The 16,259-nt window shown below is 42.7% G+C and overlaps 1 protein-coding gene across 1 annotated transcript; it reads left to right on the top strand.

Annotated features, from left to right (window-relative positions):
- The first annotated feature begins 12,682 nt into the window (after positions 1–12,682).
- LOC138604650 (apolipoprotein A-I-like) lies at positions 12,683–14,162 on the top strand. Its single transcript, XM_069676607.1, has 3 exons — positions 12,683–12,725; positions 12,936–13,071; positions 13,256–14,162. The coding sequence occupies exons 1-3, from the start codon at positions 12,683–12,685 to the stop codon at positions 13,833–13,835; spliced, it is 759 nt and encodes a 252-aa protein (XP_069532708.1). The 3' UTR covers positions 13,836–14,162.
- The last annotated feature ends 2,097 nt before the right edge of the window (positions 14,163–16,259 follow it).

The raw sequence follows: 16,259 nt of genomic DNA, 5'->3' as shown, positions 1-16,259 counted from the left end.
AGGGTTTTGAATTTGGAGTAAAGTGTGCTGCAGGAAGGCCTGTCAGTAGGGAGTTGCAGTAGTCATTGTGTGATATCATTAGGGCCAGTACCAGCGGTTGTGTCGCATGCTCTGATAGGTAGGGTCTGATCTTCCTGATGTTGCGCAGGGCAAATCAACATGACCGAGCAATCAAGGCCACCTGAACCTCAAAGGTCAGCTGGTCGTCAATTATGACGCCCAGGGTCTGGGCAGACTTCGTGGCCATGAGTTCAGTTTGTCCAAGCTGGATATTGATCTGTGGTTGCATAGAGGGACTGGCTGGGATGACAAGGTGTAAACAACACAACACCACAAAAACATTTATCGATTGTTCCCCAGGGACAGGACTGAGTTGTTCGACATGTCCTCAGTCGTGATACACTCTGATCTTGTTGTTATCGTCCAGGCCCAGCTGGACCAGGCCGCTCTTGGTTGAAGGAGGCTGACAGCGAGTGAACAGAGGTCTGGAAGGCCGAGTTAAAAACAAGGACAGGTACAAGCAGTTTCAGGGCTCCATTGCCATAGACTTTCACATAATGGCATAAACATACAATATACTGTATATGTATTCATTATTACAGAGCAGTGTTGAGTACTGGATTTTAATTGGTAATTTAGGACATCTGTTTTTTTTGTAAATCAGTCAATTAACAGACTCCGGTGCCTGTTTACTGGATGGTGGTATTGGTACGGTATACAACAGTGCTTAAAGAAAATGTCATCAATGTAATCAAAGCTGATTAGGCTCAATTTAAGAAGCCTACAGTTTACTGTTGCCATTTAAGCAGTTACAAGGGACTTGATTTTTTTAGCAGAAGAAAAAAAATCCCTTTTAAACCAATAAAATATAATTAATATTATTATTGGAATACCATTCCAGGGGGAGCACTACTTGTTACTGTGGCTCTAATCTCTATTTACAGATTCTACATAGAAATGTTGACTCTGTAGGCAGGGACGTGGATTTCCTGGACTGCAAGTGTTCTGATTTCCATTTGTAGTACACTTGTAGTCCGAGTAATATTGACCAATCACGTATCAGCAGGCTGCGCCGTATGCAGTGTGGAGAGCAAAAGCAGGCAGAAAGTAATGCTCCGTAATGACATCCCGGCTCCCATCAGCGGCTATCTGATGATGATTTTGCTTCTTGTGATTTCTTATGAAACAGACTTCTGCATGCTAACAGCTAACAATCTGTTCTAGAGCAAAACTTCAACTTTCCCTTGACACTGTGTCACAAAAGCCGTTCCGCGTTCAGATCTCCCGACTTCCTCGAACGCAGCAGCAGATCGATCCAACTACCGTTCAGCAAACAAGCTTTTAAAAAGTCGTTTTCTTCTCCTCTTGAGGACCGACCTGACAAACCTTCATTTTTACTTTTTACTAATCTGCATCATGATGTTGAAATTTCAGCAAAGGTAAGACTCGTTAATATAAAAGTCAATCACAACAAAAAATGGTTTATTTATCTGTAAACAATGCAGCACGCGAGAAGGAAGACGTTTACTGCTACATGCCACGGCCATACCGCCGTCAGACTATAACTGGTGGGATCCAAGATTGCTGCGGCAACTTCAAATATTAAAAATACAAGCAAACCAGTTAAAATACAGCATTAAAAGTATTAGTGACCCATTATTAAATAGCAGTAAAAAACAAAATATAGTCAAAATTGTGCTTTTATAACAATTAAATGTATTCCCTGCTTTTTCTGTCTCTCTACCTACTCGTCAGTGCTGCTGTGGCTGGGGAGAGAGGGGGGGTCGTCCAGGTCTTTCACATAGCGGTGAGTCTTCCCTTTCACTGGGGGGCGCTGTGACCTCTGCTTGCTCTACCTTCTTCCTATCCTGTCTCGGTTCCGGTCTGATTGAGGCACTCACACCTTCGCCCTTTCTCCAGCTCACCGATTGGACAAAATAAGACCACAATCTCTTTAAAATGCAAACAACCCTGCAGAACACTGCAAATCAATCAAGTAATTTCACTGACTGAAATTGAAGAACATACTAGGTGGGACACTATACCTGATTCTGTGATTGAGACTGTCACATCTCTCTTGTAACAGCGCCACCTTGCGCCCCAGTCGCTGTTTGTCCTCCTTTTCCCTCCTACTCTCCTCCCTTGCTTTGTCTCTCTCCTTCCTCAGCCTCTCCGCCTCCTCCTTGGCTTCACTTCGCAGCTCCCTTGCTCTTTGCATGAGCTCTCTTGGCTAGATTTTTTTCCTCTCGAGCTCCCCCTTCAACTGGTCCCTCTCCCTAATTACCTGGGGTGAGGCCTGGAGACAAACAAATATACAGTATGGGGCAAATATGGGGTTGATAGGTGGACTGATGGGTGAATATAATCTCTGTTTTCATGAGGAAAGAGTAAGATGTACACCTCTAGCTGACTGTCCAATTCATCCTCTTCCTCCCCAAGTTTCTTCCTCCTCTTCTTCACTTCTGCAGCCTGATTAGAGACAGAAATCATTCGAAAGTGTCACCTTGCGTGAGCGTCAGCTGTGTCTTTTGTATCTGTTTGTCAAAAGCTGCAAGCGTTGGACAGCGCGTGAGGCCCGGAGGTGCACTCCGTCCTCCTGCAGAGCGGAAAGCAAGCTCTCTGTGCGGTCTCCTGGAGCGGACAAACACACAGCCAATTATTTGTTATTTGTTTCAAAGATGATAATAATTTGGATAATAATGTGAAATGCTCTCACGTCATCGAGGTACACTGCTCTCTGAGGTTGTTCATCTCCCTCCTGTGGTCCTTCCTCAGCTGCTCCAGCTTCCTCTCACCTCTCATCCCGCACCTCCTGAAGACAATCAGCAAGCTAGAGAGACAGAGAGCGACCGCCATGTAACAGCAAAGATATAATGCAGTCAATATTTAGTTTAAACCTTCAGAAAGAAGTACACATTATGATGATGGTTATGTAATTCTGTACATAATGTGTGTGTGTGTGTGTGTGTCCCCTCTCACCTCTCGGTGGTACTCTGCAGGTTTGTGACTCATGAGCTCCCTCCAACTCTCTGTGATTTTAACCTTTATACAGGGAAAATAGTTCAAACACAGAGTCAGACACACATTAACGAGGTCATTACTCAGTGTCCCTGAGGTCCAATGCCACCTTGTATCATCGAAATAGAGCAAAAGCAAACTTTTAATTCGATTTGTGATAAAGGGTGAGGCACCAGACTAACCTCCCATGAAAATGGCAGAGCGAGAAAGAAGGATGAAAACACAGCTGAGAGTCACTAGAAAAGTGGACAGTGTGTGTGTGTGTGTTCTTTTAACCTGTTGGGAGAGTGCTTCAGGACTGTGGCCTCAAGATGGGGCCAAGTCTTGCAGCTCTGGCTCCGTCCTTTCCTCAACTAGCGCTCCACCACCGGCTTCACTGTCTTACAGCGAACACACACACACTAAACTTTCCACTGGAACGGAATAATCCATCCATCATCTTAGACTATACCTATTTTCCTGTTCAGGGTCGCGGTCCGGCTGGAGCCTATCCCAGCTGGTCGCCACTTATGCCAACCTTAATTGTAACATCTGACTTTTGACCTGGGGGTTTTATTCTGCACTTCTACTCCCTATAAATTGATACAGACCTTTTTTCAAACAGGACTCCGAAGCTGATTAAATTGACCTCCTCTGAAGCTCATCCTGACTGTTCCAGCTTACACTGCTCTACTCTTATTATGTAAAGCTACAATATTTGTTTTACCTTAGCCTCCTTTCCAGATTCCAGATTATACCAGATTTGCACTGGCACTTTGATTTTACTGCCAGCTCTCAGATGGAAATTAGGTTTATGATTTTAAGTATAACACATTTTTACCTTTCTGTTACAACACTTACTTTGTTGCTGCAATTGTTGAATATTTTTTATAAAATTATATGAATTAAAAAGAAAAACAAACACACACAGTTGGAGTCTTGCAGCTCCTTATTCTTCTTCCTCCCCGTGCCTTCTGCAGAGGCGGCGAGTTGGGCTGTGTTACGTTCCCCTGAATGGGCTAGGGGATGAGGGGAGTAACAATAAATTAAAACCAGGAAAAAGAAGGGATGAACAAAGTATAGGCAAAGTTGAAGGGATTTATTAACAACCTAAAGCAAAAAGGAAACACAAAGCGAGCTTCTACTAAACAAAAGAGAAGCTGTTCTATAAGACAAAACACATACACATCCAAAAACTGCAAATGACAATACAACACTAAGGCCTCGAAGAAACGCCCTCTTTCCACTGAAAGAGTAAACCCGAACACGAAGAGGTCTGTCACACACAAAGCCAAATGGCCCACTGGCTCTTGCTGTCTCCTCTCTGCTGCTCTTTATACTCTCTCCTGATTGCTGGAGTGGTAACAGGTGAGCCTGATCACCTGCTGCAGCAAGTGGAGATCAGCACCAGAGGAGCACAGGAGAGAGACACACACACAGAAAACACAACACAAAACTACGGCACGTAACAGGCTGCATTCACGCTCCTGAGCCACCAGGCGGCAGTAGTGCTGATCGCAGGGGCGATCCCAGGTTCACTGGCTCGAGGTAAAGCGGAAATAGATGTCCGCTGTCACATCCTGGCTGTTGGAGGAGAATGGAGAGGTGGAGGGATTCAGCACCTCATAAAGACATCCAGGAAGTTATAAAGAGAGCAGCTGGGTGGATGGGTACATGTCACCAGAAGTAGTGTTGTCACCTGAAGCTTAACACTGCTCCAACTGTGTAACATACATCATTAAAAACTTTGTTAGTTTAATCCACAAAGAATTAAAACTGCTAAGTGTTCACAGTTGTGACTGTGTAACAAATTATTTATGTTGAGTTAATAATTATTAGTTTAATACAATAGTGGTTTAAATAATAGAGAACAAAGGCGTCTATTTGTTTTAGTAGCTGTTTCTTTATGAATCATACATGCACCTGACTTATACTGCTGTTTTAGAAATGTGTTACTGTAACTTCAAAGCAGCTGAAATCTCCCTGGAGATGCTTGTTAAGTAAAAGGTTGCTATGCACCTCCACCTTCAGGTGTCAGAAACAGAGCCCCTCACCCGTTATTTGTTGCAAGAACTGACCGACTCCTACACTTCGTAACTGTAAACCACACTCTTAAATCTAACTTGCTGCTTGGACGACTACTTGTACAAACAAAAGCGAGTGTCTTACACATTCACAAGCATGTGCATAATTAAACATCTAGATAAACATAAAGAAGGCCCAAATCCACCTGGCGCATGGGGAGAGGCCCAACATGCTGCCAAGTGCAATGGAGAGAGCTCATTGAAGCCTTAGGGGATGAAGAGGAGTAAGTAAGTAGGTAAGAAAAAACTCCCCACAGAGGCTTTGACTTATTAAGCTAGCATCTCAGCTAAATTCAAATTAGCTAGGTGGGCGCGCCGTCTATCCAGGTAACGTTGGCACAGCTAGAGAGGTCGTTCGAGAATAGCTCATTTGTGACTTACGTTAGCCTCGGTGGCACTGACAATAAGATGTGAGTTTTAAAAACAGACATTGTTTGTGCAGAGAGGAGAAAAATCTCCATGAACGAGAGGCGTTCAGGCGCTGCAGCTGTTCCAGTTGTAATGTCACACTCACCAGGCTTATGCATATTATAATAAGAGGACAAGTGTTGTGTTTAAAAGCCATTTGCTTAAATCCACCACTGCAAAAGGTAAAATTTAGCTCCATAAAGATGTTGATACGCTATTTGAAGAAGACATTATTATTCTTTAAGAGCTTTCCTTTTTACAATTTACAAAAGTTAACATATTAAAGCTTAGTAGAAGTGGGTTTAATTTTCAAAGGGGAAATGGTGTGTTTGCATACTGTGTCTTTGCAGGGGACGTTAAATGCAAGGTTGCCTAATGTGTTGAGAATGGCACTTTCCTTGAGCCTTTCTTTCACAGCTGGGGGGCTTCATTGACACCGTGTGGCTAAATGATGCATTTGTTCAGTCTCGGAGCCGGGATGTGATATCAGAGCGTTGACACTCTTCTCTGTTGTCTACAGCAGAGTAAGTTAGCACAAAATATTCCCTGCCCACCATCCTGCATGCTTGAAGATGTTTAAAATTGGACCTTTTGTTGCATTTGTACAGAGCAGGATTATAGCTCTGCTGATCCCTTTACAATGATTTTTCTCCACAAGAGGGCACATGAAGGGAAATCATCATGAGTGATTCACGTTAAAATTGTAGTCTTTAGTCAACCTCTTGAAACTAAAATGACTGAATTTAGTGTGTTTTTGTTGTTTATTGTGTTGCTTATAATCCAGTACATTTTTAAAACCCCCCCTGTCAAATCTTAGTTTCTCACTTATTAGACTAGCTTCTTTTTGGAATTAAGTATGCCTCAAAATATAGTACAAATAAATATTGAAAATAGTTTAATTGCACTATATAATAGGTACCAAATAGCTCACCAGAATCCCTGACATGCATGGGTTAAGGTAAAAACAACTAATGTTCCCTTCCTGTGTTTGTCTATAGTGTGGGCAGCTCAGTTCTAGTAATAAGAGTGAATGACCTCTTCATCTTTGGCAATGCTGTGTTTAACTTCACAAACTGGCCTTGGAACCTCGATGATCAACTCAACACCTACGCACCAACCCACAAAATACACAGTGCTAATGCAAGATTGCAATGTGCAATCTCAACATCCCACACATGTAAAAAGCACTGTTTGTTACAGTTTATGCAGAACATCAAATCTGTTAGCCATAAAGTCAATCTATCTATAGGTAAAAACACGAGTCAATGGTGGTAGATGTTACAAATGTTGCTGTTAACCAATACCCTGCTTAGCCATGTGTAAAACTATTGCATTCATATTTAAATTTAGCACACTGAAGTGAACCTGAGAAACAAAAATACATGTGGAATGCATAAGAGTGTGAGTTTATTGCATTGAAACATGTAATATCTGTGTACCTACAGCCCATTTAACCATCGGATTTCGTGAAGGAAACGGTTATGAAAAGTTCCACTTCCATTCATTCATCTTTCAGGTCTACTTAAACAATACTGTGATCAGGGCCGGCTTTGGCGATCTAGGCGAGTTTGGAATTTGCCCGCTGCAAATGGTAAACTATGATTTTTTTTTTGCCACGCAATATAATTTTTTATTTCGCATGCCCGTGTGCAACACAGTTACCCAGAAGACACCTGATTATGAGAGCTGATATTGCAACAAAGATCGATCAAGCTTACTACAGTGTGTTGGGATACGAGGACATTGTGAGGCCTTAGGCCCCAGGAATGTTTTTTATGAAAGGTGTGTTTTGATGCAATTTTATGCACGCTTTATTTACATTGAAAGTAATCATGAATCAGTAAAAATCCGCACCTCAACTGTAATCATTTAACATTTATTGAATAGACTTGGAAAAATGTGAAATTCATTCTATAAGGGTCTTTCTTCATTCATAGACACTCACAATAAACGTTTTAAGATAGAGTGTCTCCTTCCTCGCTCTCTCTTTCCATCACATGCTGCTCTCTCTCTTCCCCTCCCTTTCTAGTATATGTTGCCTATCTGTCTGTCTCACTGGGAGACTGTACACGTGAGACTCTCACATGTGGGATTAGACCAGAAGGACGAGCTAATTAAACAACATTATTTGTTCAACAAAACCTCTTGCCCTCCCCTCTATTAAAAGATTGAGTTTTTTAGTTTTGTAACTTGTGTCAGGAAGGGCGCGCTGAGTGAGTGGTCGAGGAATGCGAGAGGGGCAGAGAGAAAGGTTGGAAGTGAAGGTGTCAAAGGTGTCAAAGGTGTCGTAGGCTTGAATTCATCACCAGGGCTTCATTCAAATATTAATGCTCCCCAGAACGTAGCGGACTTACGGAAGACGATTAGGGCCACTGAAAAAAAAAAAAAAAATTAAGGTCCAATAATTTTTTTCTTCTTCTCAGAATTCTGACTTTAATCTCAGAATTCTGACTTTTTTCTCAGAATTCTGACTTTTTCCTCGGAATAATTTTTCCAGTGGCCCTAATCCTCTTCCGTAGGCCTGGCTGTGTCATTCCAAGGCTCACATGTACACGATGTGCTTTGAATTGAACTATACTGTGTTCTTTCTTGTAGCATTTGACATTGCATCACCTTTCGGAGGTGTTGTGCTTCGACAAGAACATGTTCTTCTTTTACAGGCATGACCTGACTTTTAACTGAGCTCTTTCATAAACTGCATTATCAGTGTTAAGAGCAACGTATGGCTACAGAGGCTCATAAAAGGAGAAGATAATGTTCTCTATCAGCGTTCAGAACGACACTCACTGCATGTTGGTGGGCACAGACGTTGCCCTCGTGTGTCCTCGTTGTTGACTGATTATGTGAGTGTCGGGTCACCACAACTTTGTGGTGTGTGGATTATTCTATTATTTAAAAAAACCTTCCTACCTTAATTTCCCTCTAATAATTTAGGTTATCTGAGTTCAGGATGACTTTTCTTGCTTGCTTGCTTTTCTTGGAGGGTGATGCATCCTACAGTGACACTCTACGACCCCGGGCCTCGCTCCAGATATCTGTATTAAAGCAGAAGCGACCTCAGCAGATGTGACATTGCAAAACCACACCACTAGTTAGAATTGCGCTGAAATTTGAAGTGGTGTATGTGTTGGAGAGGATGAGAGCATGCGGCACACTGTTGCTCACAGCTGAGATAACCTCCCCCGCTGGTTTGAGAACAGTGCTCCATCATGGAGGCAGCTGGAACAATGACATGACCTTTGAACCTCAGCCAGAGCCTGATCAAATGGTGGATTTTCTGATTAAATATTTATCAGCTCCAGGCAATTACCCCACATCTGTCTGGCTGTTTGACGGTCTATAAACCCGGTTGTTGATCATCAACAAAGTCCCTGTCTTAGTAGGGCAGCAATAAATCCCATCACATGATAGCCTAGAAATCTTTAAACAACTGTTCAAGACATTGAATTATTTAACTTAATTTTTTATCTCTGTTTCGCAATGATATTGTCTTAAATCAAGTGGTCGGTTCAAGTCCCGGTATGGACAAAGAATGGAGTTGGGGCTGGTAGCTGGAGAGGTGTCAGTTCCCTTCATGGGCACTGTCGAGGTGCCCTTGAGGAAGGCACCGAATCCCCCAACTGCTCGGGGCGCAATCCATGTGCATGTGCAGCCCCCTCACGCTGACATCTCTCCATTAGTGCATGTCCATAGAGTCCTGTTTGTGCATGTGTGTTTTTCGGGGCTATGCTTGTGTAGCATGTTTGAACTAAAATGAGAACATTGAATTTCCCCTTGGGGATTGATAAAGTATACCTTCTTCTCACATGATTACAAAACAATTGCCCGGCCAGCTTGGGGTTCTGAGTTCGTATTGATAGCAATTACGATGGCTGTAAAAGATAGCTCCTGGTGGACGCTGATTCAACATGGTGCAATGCAAGCAGTCTCAAAGGTTACTGTAAGATAAGATTCATTCTTTTGACGAGGCCTGTTTCACTCCTTGTCAGATGAGCTCATTGCAGCTGATTCGTAGAACACTCTTATCTCACAGGCCAGGGCAAAAGCCCCTACAGGAAACTTTACAGTGATTGCATCGGCTGTTGAAAGGGGCCACATGCTGTAAACTGTTCTGCCCTTTACTGTTCCTGGTGTGTCTACTGGAGGTCTGCAACTAACCATAGTGCTGTGTTAGCATCAATCTATCATTCATTGATTGTTTAGTGTGAAAATGGCCTCTAAGCTTGTGTTTGCTTGCCTGTTCTAGTTTACTTGGCTAAATTCTCACACATATTTTGATGGCAACTACATTACTTCCTTACATTCTGCTGTATTTTGCTAGCCGGTCACAGACAAATGGCTAGAGTTGATAACATCAGTCACCTAGCAGGCGTTGATGTAGCTTGCGTAGGTGACAGCTCTGACACCCCTTTGACTTCACAGCCTCATCAAGCTCAGCTTGGCTCCAGACCATAAAAGTTTAGAGTTGAAGCGTTTGTTGGCAGGGGGTGAGAGTAAAAGAGTGTAAAATGGTAAACAACAAAGGAAAATGGAAGTAGAGGAAGACAAAGAGGTTAAATGTCATTTGGCGGGAAAATGTGGGTAAAGAAATCGCTGCAGAAAGACTCAAACCGGGTTTTTCAGACCCAGGAAGGCCCTCTAATAAATGCTGATTGTCTCTTTTCCCATTGTCAGTGGAGTATTCTCCTTTCGGCCTCTTTTCTGCTGCGTCACCATCTGACTTCACAAACGCACCAGACACCAGGTTAGGAAACAATAGTACGCACAAAGAGCAAACATTATACTCTTTAGTAAGCATCATGGAGGCCAGTGAAGATGTTTGGTTTGGTCTTTATCTAGTAATCATTCAGTCTGTTTATCAAACTCGGCGCAAATTTGGAACGTTGTTGGAGCGCTGCTCGGACGGAGAGTTGCTGAATTTGTAGCTGAGATGATAGCAGAGATTAGCGTGTCGACCCGGGTTTTGTGTTCCCATCAGTGCCGATCGGAGCCGAGGCGATAATTACCCGGGTCTACTGCAGAGTCAATTGACCCGGGTCAGAACGCCAATTGTAACGTTTCCCACTAAGCAAAAAAGCCGGGTGTTAAAGAGACATTAGAAATATGCTGGTTTTACACTCCTTAAAAAATAGTACCCCTTTACAAAGATAATTGAGTGCCACAAAGCAGTCTAATAAATGCAGCAATGTCATGTTCGGCACGGGTTGAGATGATATCAGATTAGCTGACTCAGGTGGTGCAAACATTCAAAAATGCAAGCACTCAAATATGCAGACCATCTGATCCACCATGTGAGGTAGAAATTCAAATGACAAATGTAAAATAAATGTAAATACTGTAGAATCCTTCCAGCATGATGTTTGGTAGTAGGGACTTATTACAGATGACTATTAGGTAAATGGTAAATAAATGGTTGCAACAGCTCGGAGCAGTATTGAAGAATTAGAGAGTCGTGGCAAAAAAAAGTACATTGAATTTTGAAGGCTACGTTCATGCCAGGAACACGGACCAGTTGCTTACAAATGATCAATGATGACAATGATTAACCTTGCACCTAACAACCCTGTACTTTTTCACTTGCAGATTTTTCTTCCTGATATGCAGAAGGTAACATTTTCCTTCTACGATGGTGGAGATGCTTGTGCAGGATCATTTCTATAGCCAATAACACACAAGGGTTAATAAAACAAGTAGAAAGCATTCCTATTCCCTCAAATTACACAAAGCCACGGTGACAAAGTCCACTGGTGATAGGAAAACAAATAACCGCATGGCACAAACCTCTTAATAATCGCAAACACACAAGCCACAAACTTTGCAATCCAAAAACTACAATAAGTCTTCATACTCGGTTCTTTCTAGATTAATGTACTGTTTTAATTTCAGTGCCTGCATGGTCGTCTCAAACTTTCGACTGCAGACTATATGTGGTTACATTTCAGAGAGTTGACTGCAACAAATCAGTGTCTTCTGTTTGCTCTTGTTTGTGTCCTTTGGGAGCCTTTTGGCATGACTGGGAGTGTTAACAGTGTTGCCTGATGTCCTATACACTCTCCTGAAGCAAATGGTAGCTAAGAAAACGACAGGAAACCGGGGGGGGGGGGGGGGGTTCCTGTTGTTTTTTTGTCTCATCACCTCATGTCATCCTTTGTTATATTCACATTTCTTTTGTAGTTTAAGGGTCTGCATGGCCCTGTCTTCACACCAAGTTTCTTTTGTATACGTAAGCCTTTCATGTCCTCAATACAACAAGAGGCTTAGCAATGAGACAAATGAGTATTTCAAGCGGGAAAAAAAAATCTATCACTGTAAAATTTCTCCTTAAAATAAGCTACATTTAAATTCGACTTTTGCTGTTCATGTATGATACTGATACTGATAACGTGTGTCAGCGTGAGTGCTGACTGATCCCCTCCCAGCAGGTGACCTTTGAACCCACAACCCACAGTTGGGGGGTGAGGTCCACCTCCACGGAGGCACACTGCTTTTCCCCCCTTCTCCTCCCCTCACTGACTCATCCCTCGCTCTGGCACTATAAAAACTCTGCTCGTGCTGAAGTTTCTCAGTCTCAACACGAGCTCCACCAGGTAAGACGAGCAGCTGCTGTGGCTCCAACTGGATCTTGAGCTGTAGAATAGAAAAGAACAACTTCATGGAGAGCTTTTTGTGAATGCTCAGCACTTTGAAAGCTTAGATAAAGTTGTGACTCCTTTGTGGTCTGATCTATTTATTTGTAACTTCAAGATACTGCTGTTTATCTTGTTGTGATATTTGAGCACTTCTAAACAGAGATTCCTTCACAAAAGCACTTCCAGATTGAGATAGTCTTTGAGATCAGAAAGTTGGCTCGCTAATTTACTGTCGAGCCCGGATCAGGATTATGTAGTAGTCCAGAGCTAATCTGCTTGAGCTGTCTCTCTCATTTGTAACCAGCCCTAATCTACACAGATTACAGGTTATTTTATTAAGAAGCCATATGTTGAGTGAGAAGTCAGGGATGAGTGTGGAGCATTGGCAATGTGTTTACTTTGAGGATTTAGCTTTTACTTTAGGTTTCGGGGTTCAAGATAGATTGAAATAACATCATTTATTAGTCTAATAGAAACTGTAATGGTCCTTTAAATGTAGAAGTGTGATGTGTTAACTGAATAACTGAGTAACTGTTACCTTTTTCTCCACTCAAGACCGCCATCATGAAATTTGTGACTCTTGCTCTCGCCCTTCTCCTGGCTGTCGGTGAGTACCAAATGCACTTAGCCGGTTAAGCTCAAGTATTTACCTGCATGTTCAGCTTTCCGCAAAATATCTTGCATAACAGTTCATGTATTTAAAATGTACTTTGAAATACTATGTATTGTAACTGCTTACTGTTGCTTTTCCCTGCTTCCCCTTAACTCTTTTTCTGGTCACCTCACCTCCTAACCTTTCCTTTTCTTTCCTACCCAGGCTCGCAGGCCGCTTCCCTGCAGGCTGATGCCCCCTCCAATCTGGCATACATCAGGAGTGCTATGGATGTCTGCATCAATCAGATAAAAGAAAGTACCCTCAGAGCCCTGGATCAGGTCGATGACGCTGATCTCAAGTAAGGCCATGTCATTCGCTCATGTTAGACCCACGTTCTTTCAGTGATACTTGCCCAGTCACTGGTTCATTTGCCTTTCCTCTTGAAGTACTTGTTACCGTTCTTTCTTCATCCTTTGCTTATTGAAGTATGAATTTACCTGATGCTAATATTGTTTTGCTCTCCCATTTCTGTTCTCTCCCAGGGCTAGACTAGTTGAGCACGTGAACAATGCATACACACAGATCAAGAGTCTCCAGCAAAATGTTTCCCCCATGACTGACACTGTTGTCGAAACCATCATGTCATCCACCGCTGAGCTCCGTGCTTCTATGGAAAGAGACATTGTGGCACTGAAAGGGGAGACTGATCCCCTTCTTCAAAACCTGAAAACCATTCTCACAAAACACATTGATGAGTACAAAGCAGCATTAACCCCCATTATGGAAGAGTACAAAAGAAAGCACACAGAAGAAGCGGAAAGCCTGAAGACTAGGCTGGAGCCCGTCTTTCAAAGAATGCAAGTGAATCTGGAGGAGACCAAGACCGCCCTTATTCCCATTGTGGAAGCTGTGCGTACAAAGGTTAATGGCTTGGTGGAGGGTATGAGGTTGCTGGCTTTACCCTACATCCAAGAATACAGGGACCAGTTGAGGACTTCCTTCGCAGAGGCAAACGCCAACCCCGAAGAGATGGCAAAGACGGTCAAAACAATGGCCAAAGAGTATGCTTTGAAGCTCAAAACCATCGTGGATGGATTGGCTGAATCCGCCCAAAAAGCCTAAATCCTCTCTGCCCTGATCCTGTACCCAACCTCACCTACCCGTCTATCCAAGATCCATTCCAACTTTCCTAAATTGTTCCTCTCAGACCACCTCCCAAAACGAAGCCGATGCCTAACTGATGCACATGGCAGGACTCTTGTTCTCTCTCTCCCATGCAAACATCTTACTTCATGCGCACATGCAGGCATACGTAGACACATACATACTAAGCATAAAGATGCTTCAGTCACTGCACGCCATGGCCAATGGCTTACATTTTGTGTAGGAATTGTATGTGAATTACCATCACGTGCCTGAACCTCTGTGTAATGATGCTTGTCTGATGAAAAGCAGATCAATAAACATTTGACTGTTTATACTACTTTGATCTTTGACTCTAATTTAAGGTTTTTATTTAGCATTTAGTTTTTGAAATGGTTTGCCCTTTTCCATTAAATGTCCCTTATTTTAATCAACCCACAATGAACCTATCTGACCCCTTTGCCCATTTTAAACTTTGGTTCATAGCTGCTTATCACTCGCTGCCCTTACAAAGGCAGTAGCTCAGTCTGTATGGACTTGCGAACCGGAGGGTGGCCGGTTCACGTCCCGGTAAGTATGGAGTTGGGGCTGGTAGCTGGAGAGGTGTCAGTTCCCTTCATGGGCACGGTCGAGGTTCCCTTGAGGAAGGCACCGAATCCCCCAACTGCTCGGGCCACAATCTATGTGCATGTGCAGCCCCCTCACGCTGACATCTCTCCATTAGTGGATGTCCATAGAGTCCTGTTTGTGCATGTGTGTATTTCGGGCCTATGCTTGTGCAGCATGGTTAAACTAAAATGAGAACATTGAATTTCCCCTTGGGGATTGATAAAGTATACCTTCTTCTCACATGATTACAAAACACGCAACATTAGCAATTGCCCGGCCAGCTTGGGGTTCTGAGTTCGTATTGATAACAATTATTATATATAGATTCATTCTTCTGACGAGGCCTGTTTCACTCCTTGTCAGATGAGCTTATTGCAGCTGATACGTAGAACACTCTTATCTCACAGGCCAGGGCAAAAGCCCCTACAGGCAACTTTACAGTGAATGCATCGGCTGTTGAAAGGGGCCACATGCTGTGATCTGTTCTGCCCTTTACTGTGTGTCTACTGGAGGTCTGCAACTAACCATAAAACTGTGTTAGCATCAATCTATCTTTTATTGATTGTTTAGTGTGAAAATGGCCTCTAAGCTTGTGTTTGCTTGCCTGTTCTAGTTTACTTGGCTAAATTCTCACACATATTTCGATGGCTACATTACTTCCATTCTTTCTGCTGTATTTTGCTAGTCTGTCACAGACACACTCAAAAAAATGAATCATGGCATAGTTTATTATTAAGTGTTTGTATCTATTTGATTTTATTTAAATCATCATATTTTCAAATTTTATTTATTCAAATTCCTTAGAATCAGCGTAAATCTGTTAATTGTGAAAACAATTAAATTGAATCAGTTCAGCAGGAGTTCTCTCCACAATAAGTTACTACACCAGTGGGGGCAGCAACGCACCCAACTGTGCCTACTCTGCCGGAAAGCAGCAGAAGAAGGGTTCAGAGTTCAAATTGCAGAGGCTGAGTTGGGAATTGCACAGACAACGATGGGCATCTACATCATTCGGCTGGAGGGTGCTGGTCCCGGAACCGAGCCTACAGATGCTGGTGTTGTACTTGAAGGCGTGGAAGTTCTGCAAAACCTACAAAGTGTCACCCTTGGATGTGTGATGCTTTTTGGACTGATTTATGCACTTCACTTAAGCTAAGGACCTCAAGTGCACATTTGAAGTGTTTCAGAAGGTCCTGATGGAACTGGTCACAACCAAGCTTTCACCAAAAGTCCAAGCCCTGAAAATTAAGATGCTCCAGTGACTGAATGAGAGTAATTGGACTGATACACTGATATTTCCCTCTGGATAACGTATATCAAAGTGTTTGACTTGCTGCAAATTTGTCACAGTCCTTGATTGTCATGTTTTTGCTACAGAATATTCCTTTTATATTCCTGCACTCGTAATTAAACATGCATGAAAAGTGTGGTGGTACAAAGCCACTCAACCACTGAGCCTTATGGCAATGTTTTGGATTGTTAGGGTGGTGGTCAGAAAATTAAAAAAAATGGATGTCAGGGATTCTTTGAAATGTTAGTGTACTGTAAGCATCACAGTTATCAATGTTGATTTACCTGTCTACTTCAAGTTTCACACAATTGTTAAGCACAGTTCTTGAGGGAGTTTATCTTATTGCTGCACAAAGGTCTGTTTACAATATATATTCTTTGTGTCATGTAACAAGTAGCAAAGTGTTCAGGTCAATGGGGCACAGTTGCCCACCTGAGCCTTGTCAGCCTTCTGAGATCATAGACGAACAGAGTTCAGAAGTTCATGTTTGCATTTATTGGATC

The sequence above is a fragment of the Semicossyphus pulcher genome, unplaced genomic scaffold (assembly GCF_022749685.1).
Source record: "Semicossyphus pulcher isolate SPU_LCO1_2020_fin unplaced genomic scaffold, fSemPul1.0.p SCAF_26, whole genome shotgun sequence".
Taxonomy (NCBI): Eukaryota; Metazoa; Chordata; class Actinopteri; order Labriformes; family Labridae; genus Semicossyphus; species Semicossyphus pulcher.
Note: the sequence above shows the minus strand (reverse complement) of the source record. Positions and strands in the feature narration are given on the sequence as shown.

What these genes read in the sequence shown, in the direction of transcription:
- LOC138604650 (XM_069676607.1), top strand. Translation starts at nt 12,683, where the DNA reads ATGAAATTTGTGACTCTTGCTCTCGCCCTTCTCCTGGCTGTCG. An exon ending in CGCCCTTCTCCTGGCTGTCG is followed by an intron (nt 12,726 to 12,935) that starts GTGAGTACCAAA and finishes TTTCCTACCCAG; the next exon opens with GCTCGCAGGCCGCTTCCCTG. An exon ending in GTCGATGACGCTGATCTCAA is followed by an intron (nt 13,072 to 13,255) that starts GTAAGGCCATGT and finishes GTTCTCTCCCAG; the next exon opens with GGCTAGACTAGTTGAGCACG.